The 10,022-nt window shown below is 34.7% G+C and overlaps 1 protein-coding gene across 1 annotated transcript; it reads left to right on the forward strand.

The window, feature by feature from the left end:
• Window positions 1–792: 792 nt before the first annotated feature.
• LOC112465464 (alpha-glucosidase-like) lies at window positions 793–9,236 on the forward strand. Its single transcript, XM_025033025.1, has 5 exons — window positions 793–948; window positions 1,515–1,852; window positions 2,870–2,995; window positions 8,513–8,920; window positions 9,201–9,236. The coding sequence occupies exons 1-5, from the start codon at window positions 798–800 to the stop codon at window positions 9,234–9,236; spliced, it is 1,059 nt and encodes a 352-aa protein (XP_024888793.1). The 5' UTR covers window positions 793–797.
• Window positions 9,237–10,022: the final 786 nt, after the last annotated feature.

Genomic DNA, 10,022 nt, shown 5'->3' on the forward strand with positions numbered 1-10,022 from the left:
CAATTCAAATCTATCTGTTTAATAAATATAAAATCTTATACATTAATCAAGTCATTGGTTACTTTTAAAATTAACAATTATATTAAATTTGTTTTACAATATCTCCAATAAGCCTAACGTCTCCAATAAGTCTACACTTTTCCATCTTTTATCTCTTACCGTTTTTGGTGATGCTGGAGCCGTCTGTATAACCGACAAAATTACCATTTTCTATGTTATTGACTATATCTGTTTTTGTATAGACAAAGATATATAGACAATAAGGATAGCACGCTACATTGCACGCACACATACGCACGATGCACATCGACATCATATATACTTTTATATTACGCTTCCAAATCTTGATTTGGAGGGTTTATCGATGTTTTTCTTGTTGTGCATTTCGGGGAAACTTGTTTTCGCGTTCGTACCAATGGTATATCTCTTATATGAAATACATCTTGTGACGAGCTGACATCTCGCCGCAACTCGAGACGCCATATTGGGATAAAAGTAGGATAAGGAAATCTGTACTTCCGTAATTTTTTCTCGTTTTCTATATAAAATCGGAGTTCTCCCGAATTATTAATGTATGTACTGCAATTCTGGAGAAGGATTTTTAATTCTGTTAAATTAATATACGACGCTACGTGACGACAAAAAATGCCGGTAAAACAGCTAGACGACTCCAGCATCACCTTAAGATTCTATTTATTTATAGAATAATCCTCTATGCAAATACTATTATACATATTTATTGATGTTACCGCATGCATGAATAATTATTTATAATTCATTTTTAAGATCTAACAAGGATGAATGGTGTAATAACACTTTGTACGATACTATCGTCCAATCTCGCATATGGTGAAACTAGTCCAAAATGGTGGCAGTCAATGTCTCTTTATCAAGTTTATCCCAGAAGCTTCAAGGATAGTGATGGTGATGGTGTCGGGGATCTTAAGGGTATGTTTTTTCATTTGCACAATAAAATCCTAGAAAAGTTTATTATAATTTCCATAATATAGGGATAATATAGAGCAATACAATTATATATAAAGTAAAAATATGTCATTCTAAATCTAAATAATAAGATAAAGTAACATTTAAAAAAATAAACAATAAGTGTGAATAAATTATCGTATTCTCTCTTTCTCGTTTAGTTAGAGATATTGTTATTACATGTGACGTTATTATACAGTTATCACGTATTTAGATGTTTACAGCTTTTACTTTCAACAACAAATTTTTTGTTAAATAAAAAATCGATTAAAAAAAATCTTTCACTCAATGAATCAATTCCCCCCCCTTCTCTTCGGATATTTCTAAATAAATAAATTATTTGTTGTAAATTTTTTATATTTTATATTGAGTTATACCTTGACAATTTAAATCGATTACAAAACATTTGTAAGAAAAAGTTAAATACGTTCGGAAAATTAAACGTTTATCTATGTATTTAAACGCACATTAAAAGACTAGCAGAAAAATATTTCGTAAATACAATAGAATTCAAAAGTTTTTGTATACAGGTATTATGAGCAAATTGGAACATTTCACCGAGTCGAATGTCGATGCTTTCTGGTTATCTCCGATTTATCCGAGCCCGATGGTCGATTTTGGCTATGATGTTTCCGATTTTGTCAACATCGACAAGACGTTTGGAACTATAAAGGATTTCGAGGCGCTCACAAAGGCCGTGCATAACGCGTCAATAAAAATTATCATGGATTTTGTTCCTAATCACTCGTCGGACCAACACGAATGGTTCCAAAAAAGTTTGCAAAGCATAGAACCTTACACCGACTATTACGTATGGCATAAAGGCAAGGTGCTGCCGAATGGAACAGTTACGGTGCCGAATAATTGGGTAAGTAATTAAGGTAACATCCGAAGCTACGTTCGTAACATGACTGAAGACAACGAAGACTGACGACGCGAGAGTTGTGCTTCGTGAATGGATAATGTAGTTAAAGTCGGTAAATTAATTCAAGTCCGAATACGCGAGTTATGTCGATATTCAAATTTCAAGTATCCTCTTTTGTGCTCTCTGAATGAAATTAAGGTAGCTTTCATTATTAATTCTCTATCTCGCGGTGTGATATAAACAATGCTTAAGATTAGAGGATGTTTATACTAATTTTAAAAACCTATAGTAAACAAATATTGCACGATGTGCTTATTAACGATTCGCATTATCGTCAAGGTGCATGAGTCATCTTGCAGCTATCCGAATTTCAAGTTCAAACAGATATATTCGAGTTTTGTTAACATATGATGTAATTATATGTTAATAAACGTTAAAAGATTTATATGTTACACTAGCAGAAACATTTTAGATCAGATTATAGAGATATAAATTGATATCTCAAAGATGTCTTTTTATCAATTATTACAGTAGAGACAATTTAGAAAAAAGTTGACCTATAACATCTGTAAATTACATATATTTTCAATAAAAGTTAAATGTCGACTCAACTGCGATAATCGATTAGACGAAAATCTTTCTCTATTTTTTATTTGTCATCAAGCGTCGATGTAAATTAATAATGCATAACATCTTAAAAATTTACTCCATTGTTCGACATATCAAAGATACGTAGGTACCAGAGATCCATCATCGCAATTACAAATTTTTCGTCACCAAGTGTTTCGTCATTGCGATTTCGAAATTACCATCAGTGTTATGTAATACACACACGTAAGAACGTTTACTTGCAACATAAAATAAGTTATCCAAACTGAGTATGTTGCCAACATCCTAACCCCCGGCTAGTATAAACGCAACGTTCTTTCGAATATCCACGCATACTTGACATTTTATATCTGCAATGTAGCTTTAAATGCATATTTGAACGTAAAACAGAATGATTATCTGCACGTATAGGTGAGTGTGTTCCGTGGATCAGCATGGACCTGGCGTGAAGAACGACAAGCGTATTATCTCCATCAATTCTTACCGGAGCAGCCCGATCTCAACTATGAAAACGAGAACATAGTGAACGCAATGAAGGTATAAGTATAGAAGTACAAAATAACTATCGTAATTGAGTTTGGCTCAATGTTCCTCTCATCCTATTCCTTATTTTGACAAACAAATTGGTTTTAATATAAAGTTATAATTTTATATTAATATAATATATTTTGCAAACTTATATACAATTATATTCTTAAGCCTTGTGTCCACGATGCTAGAACTGCGTCCGAGTTTCGGTTTAAGCCAATGAAACTGCTGCTTTTCTGTAAGAGCTGCAAGTTGATTGGCTTAAACCGAAACTCGGACGCAGTTCTAGCATCGTGGACACAAGGCTTTATATTCTCATGGGTCTCATAGTTACGAATTACATGAACGCTAGAGATCACGGTAAATTTCTGATTATTCTTATTGTTAAAACACGACTTGTCAGCCAAACAACTTTCATATTTAATAAATTTGAGGCAAAATTCCCCCGATAAGTGCCCCACGTGCAGCTTGATATGAAAAGAAATTATCGATAATGAAATATCCAATTGTCTCGATCAGAACTTGGATCAAAACTGATATCGGATAATGTTGTTATCTCGTGTTGTCATAGGTGACCAGCGACTTTGATTACAGCGATACAGTAGTTAACAGCACAACAGCAAAGCTGCGTAGGGGCGACGGATTGTAATCTGTCGCTCCTAGAGCCTACAGCGTGTCGTCTATGTCACTATATTATAAGGGTAAAAATAAATTCGGCCTGTATACATCGTGCAAGGACATCGCCTTTTCTGTCATCATCGCCGTGCGCGCGACAAATTTTCCGTTCTTTATTTTGTTCCGCGTTTGCGAAACGAAAAGCAAACACCGTTCTATCCTTATCTCCGCTCTCTCGGCAATTTGCTCGAAATTATTGACGTTTCAGAAAAATCACGCGTGACCGCGATAAAAAACGATCGACGACGATACGATACACGACACATGACGCGGGCGCGTTATGCATCTACCGCATCTATCGTGCAACGCCGCATTTGTTTTTTTTTTTTTCACATCAAAAGGGTAATTAACTCGCGGACGCGGATAAATCAAGGCCTGTTGAAATATACGTAAAATGGACGGGCAAGTGTTTTCTCTGATTGCGTTGTCACGGATCGAGAAGCGGTAATTAGCTGCTCGTTGCGCGAACGCGATGAGCGTAAAATTATGCTCGCGGAATGAATCAGGTAGCGGACGTACAATTTGCCAATTTTTTAAAGATGTGGACACTTAAAATATCACGCGACCAAATGCATACTAATGCGATTTCACGAGGAAAATGATGATCGATAATGATCATCCGACTGTACGGTAACAAATGTCCAGCGGGCGTGAAGCGAGATAATTACGATCAGTTTAACAAACAAAAGTTTGCCGAGCTGGAATAACAACTTTTAAAGAAATTATTTGCACATTGTACTTGTATCTACTTAATTAAAGACTAAAGTTTTCCCGTAGCCGCTATAACACGCGTCATGTCTTCTTCTTTTTACGTTACAAAAATTATATAGTAATGAAAGTTTTGCAAGCATTCATATTTTATGATCAAATCCTAGGCCTGTAATTTGAGAAACAGTGAAATGGTGAAATATCCAGCGGTAGCGTGTTGCAACCAGATTGAACTACAAAGTATTTCTATTTATTAGAGTAAAATATACGTGTTTGAATTAAAAAAATGTGTCGTCTTATAGAGAGACAAAAAGAACTCGAAATAATGAAATGTTGTAGAGTGGGAGCAACTTAATGATTTAGAATATTTAGCAATGCCATCTGACTTAATTACAGAGTAACCTTTTCTCAACATAGCGTAATATCGAAAGTTGTTAAGGGGCTTCTCTAATGTGACAAGGCCTTAAAATAAATGATTTTTAAAAGGAAAACGACAAAGCCAATTGATGAACAACTTTTCCCACATATTTTACTATATTTCAAGAGTGCATACAAATTTTTTCAAAATTTTATATCTGTTATTAAAGCTCGTGCCAGCCATTTTTTTGGAGCGCCGCGAAAAAAACGGTGACCACGATTGCAGCCGTTGTAGTTATCTGAAACAAAAAAGCAAAAGGATTCTTAATCTACTTGAGTGTGGCTATCGTCTGAAGCAAACTCATGAAAAAATATTGAAAATTTAAAAAATTATTGCGATTATAATTATTTTCGTCTTTTTTAGCAAACGTTTTTTAGCTGTAATTTTTAAAATTTTCAATATTCTTTTATGATTCTGCTTCAGACGATAGCCACACTCAAATAGATTAAGAATCCTTTTGCTTTTTTATTTCGAGATAACTACAACGGCTGCAATCGTGGTCACAGTTTTTTCGCTCCAAAAAATGGCTGGCACGGGCTTTAATAATAGATATAAAATTTTAAAAAAAGAACATGGCACCATTCTTATAGGTTTCGGGGTCCCGGTTAATTTTGATGATATGTTACTCTCTAGACTTTTCTGATAAAAAAGTCTTGCTGGGCACAACCTCTGAAAATCAACCGTTTTCGAGATATTTTACTCTGAAGCTATTAAAAAAAAAACTATTTTCTGCCGTTTTTCCTGTTTTTTAACAACTTTTTCGCTGAAAATGTTTTTATTTACATACCTTAGACTTATGGTAAGGAAGGGAAGACACAATTACCACCATATCCCACATATTGGGCCTTTAGATTGCCCAAAAAACCAAATACAATAGGCTTAACGCCCCTCGCCGCGGTCCCCGTGTTGCCTTAGCTATCCGAGCGCTTGTTTTGGTTTTTTGCCAGTCCGTGCTTGCGACGCACGAAAAGCTCGGCAGAGAGTCACGAACCGCGGAAGAAGAAGCCCGGTCGCGCTCATTCTCAAATCTCTTGTTCAGTATATGTAGGCGTGTATCAGATTGCGTTCTCAATCGAAAAAGTATTCGCGACTATTCTCTATGATTAATCTCGCGGTGTGTAAATGTACATATCTCCTCGTGACTCGGTTTTAAATGAATTCTTTACCGCGTACTTGCTCGTTACACGAGTCGCACGGCGGTGCGCGTGCACGAAGAATCGTGCGTACTACGGACAATCGACGCTACATCCCGGAAGCTCTCGATATTACGACGAAGGAACATTTTCCTTAGTTACTATTTCGTGTCACGCAAATAAGTAAGTACGGTGGGAACAAATACTTTATGAAAAAGCATTTTTGTTCTTTTCATTTTATTTCATAGCTCCAAAAATGCAAATCACGCAATAATTAGTTGTGAAAAGACAAAAGATGACAAAAAAGACGATTTTTTTTATGGTAAACTGTGCCCCGGTGGGCAATCTAGAGGCCCAATATGTGGGGTAGGGTGGTAATTGTGTCTTCTCTTCCTTACCATAAGTCTAAGGTATGTGAATAAAAACATTTTCAGCGAAAAAGTTGTTAAAAAACACGAAAAACAGCAGAAAATAGTTTTTTTTTTTAAATAGCTTTAGAGTTAAATATCTCGAAAACGGTTAATTTTCAGAGGTTGTGCCCAGCAAGACTTTTTATCAGGAAGGTCTAGAGAGTAACATATCATCACCCCATGAAAATTAACCGGGACCCCGAAACCCATAAGAGTGGTGCAATGTTCTTTGTATGCACTCTTGAAATATAGTAAAATATGTGGGAAAAGTTGTTCATCAATTGACTTTGTCGTTTTCCTTTTAAAAATCATTCATTTTAGGGCCCTGTCACATTAGGGAAGCCCCTTAAGTACGCTGGTACACGCAATAAAATCCGAATTCGACAAACTATCGTGCAGTGAATAGCGCGGTAAGCTCGCGTGACACAATCTGCAAACATTTTTGAATTGGCCTTAAAATTTTGGCGAAATCCCAAGTCGTGTAAAATGTGTCTTTTGTTTGTTTTATTATTTACGAAACAAAAATTTTTTGCCAGTATATTCCGTATATTTGCTCGTGCATGACAGATGTCGAGGTTTTATTCAATTTCTTTTCTTTCGTAAAATTGTTCCACAACAAGGCAAGTGCTTCCTCTTATCGCAGCCTCAATTTCCCTTCAAATCCCTTATGTCACAAAATTTTCTCGTCTCGGAACATGCTACATTCATAATATAAAGCCAAATAGAACTGAGAAGCAACTGCAGCAACTCATTATTTTTTGTAAACCCGTATTTATCTTTGAAGCAAAGATATTAGCTAATCGGGAATGACTTGTTCAATTTAATTAACAACATTTTGTAGCAACACTTATCTTCCCTTTTTTATGTTTCTTATTAATTCAACCTAATAGAAAATTACATTTGATGCAAAATAATCATTCGAGTTAAATAATTAATCATACTGTATATAGAGGAAAGTACCCGATTATGAGATACCATATCTATTTTGTGTGATTGCCGGAAGTTTATGGGCAGAATTGAAAAATATAGTAGGTTGAAGGGAATTCATTTTGAAGGGAATTTAATAAGCTTTAAGATGCTAAAATGTAAAATTTAATTTAAATATTAATTTTGCTGAAAATTAGAAAAATGTGAAAAATGAGCTTTCGGCAAAATCGCAAAAGTGTGCTCCTAATATGAGAGACTCCGGGAAATCGCTAATAAAGTGCAAAATACATGATATTGCAATTAAAAAACTTTATTTAAAGTTTTTGAAAGACAAATGTAATGGAGAAGCATATTTGCAACAATCGTAAACCCACTTATACTCAATATTGTACCTAATCTTCCCCTTCCACCCTTCCCTCTCAAATCAAGGTCAGCACAGTCTTATAAATTTGTATAAACCTTCCCTTAACGTTAATATAGTATTTTCTCTTCTTTTATTACTATACAATAACTTTCATACTCCAGCAACCCAGGAGTACCCTGAGTATCTCATGTTACGAGCACCACGCCTTGCGGTTTCACGATCACCAAATCTAATCTCTACAATTGAGCAACTCAACATATCCCGTATTTTCCTATTAATACGACCTTACTCTATCGCTGCATGCAGAACTTATTGCCAAATATTTATTAATTATATAATAAACAAGGTTTAAAGACTCATATCCATGGCACTTGACAACATCCAATTTCATAATTTCTTTCTCTGCAACGACTACACGCACGATCAAACAATGAATTTTCCACTAAATAGGTTTTACCCTAAGGGCAATAAGTTCATGGTGGAACCAACAGATAGGGCCTATTAGTTTAGCAGAAACTTCGCTGTCGCATATTAGGAGCTTATCTCATAATAGAGGACTTTCCTCTATATATACATATATATTGTACATATAATCAAGGCATTACTGTAACTATGTTACAGTATACTAATTGTAAATTTTTCCATTTCCTAAAATATGTATGAATTAACGATTTGATTTTGTGTAAAACATAGCAAAATAATTAATCAAATTATCTCACATAATTTTTGTATGCAAACTATTACTTCGATCGAATGCACGCCTTTAATGAGAAATATTGTATGCATAGGTTTAATCCACTTAAAGATACATACTTATATAGATCGGGAAGGTATATGCATATAGATGGTTCACTCAAGTATATATCTCGTGCTCTCTACTTCTGCCCTCAGGATGTCATGAGATTTTGGCTCGACAAGGGGGTGGACGGCTTTCGGGTGGACGCGATACCACAATTGTGCGAGGATGTCAGATTCTTGGACGAACCACTTACGGGTAATCCAAATCCCGAGGACTACGGTTATACGCATAAGATATACACCAAGGCTCAGCCGCGCACCTACGAAATAGTCAAAGAATGGCGAGAAGTGATAGATGAATATTTGGAAAGAGTTATGATGATGGAGGCTAATGGAAACATAACGCATACGATGAAGTATTATGTGTACGGCGCACACTTTCCCTTTAATTTTGGTTTTCTTGACGAAACGAATCAAGATTCTAAAGCAACTGATTTCAAGAGATTGATCGACAGATGGATGGTAAACATGCCTGTTTTAAGAGGAACTGCTAACTGGGTGGTAAGTTGAGAGAAACGTGTCTTTCGAATCTAGAAAGAATCAATCTTCAAATATTGCTTGTGATTGAAGGCTCGACATTTTTTTTAGCATATTATGCAATATACTTTCTTTTTGAAGTATACATTGCAATTCAAGATACGTTATTATACATACATATATATATTAGGGTGTCATTTTGGAGCAATTTTTTTTTTTTCATTTCACGAATAGCATATATACTTGCAGAAAGGTAAAATAAGATACCTGTTAAAGTTTGAGCCCTTAATATTAATATTAACAGGTTGCTTATCGCAATAAACGATATAACGCGATATAACGATCTACAAAAAAGGTCTCTTATATTTTTTCAAAATGTAAACCTTAATATTGTCTAAATGGTTATATTTATGAAAAAAATATAAGAGACCTTTTTTGTAGATCGTTAAATTTTCTACAAAAATATGTATTATTTCATAATTTTTGATAGTCGATATGATACAAAATTCATAAGAAGCAAAAACAAGTTTTATAAAATTTATCAAACTTTAACTTTGAATATCATTTGAACGGTTGAATTTATGAAAAAATGATAAGAGATCTTTTTTGGAGAGCGGTAAATTTACAAAACAAAAGTCGTTTTTGTTCGACCCGACTGGCCAAATAATAAATATATTTAAATTTCACAACGTTTCAACCGCATTTTCGGTCCTTCTCAAGTGATTCATCAAGCTGTGCATCCTCAAAAACCGCGTACAAAATATCGATTACGTCGCTGACATCGTGCCCTAACCACATCATGCACACGTAAAGCTAAAAAAGTGAAATAAACTCACGATAGTCAAAAAGATAAAAACGCTCAGAAGTCATAAAATAAAAAGTAAGAATACAATTAAATTAAATAGTAGAGTTAAAAATAGTTAAGTTATAAATAGTTAAGTTATAAATAATGTACAAAGTAAAAAGTAAGGCTTACATATTATGTGCGTCAAAACGGAAAGTGAGAACGGTAGCGCAGAACGAAGAAACGTCGCAAGCCATAGCTGCAAACACATCAGTACAGCGTGACGGACGAAGTCATACTAAATGACTGATACATAACAAATAAATAGATGTGTTCACAGGT

This window comes from Temnothorax curvispinosus, unplaced genomic scaffold (assembly GCF_003070985.1).
Source record: "Temnothorax curvispinosus isolate PA1 unplaced genomic scaffold, ASM307098v1 QBEX01015209.1, whole genome shotgun sequence".
Lineage (NCBI taxonomy): Eukaryota > Metazoa > Arthropoda > Insecta > Hymenoptera > Formicidae > Temnothorax > Temnothorax curvispinosus.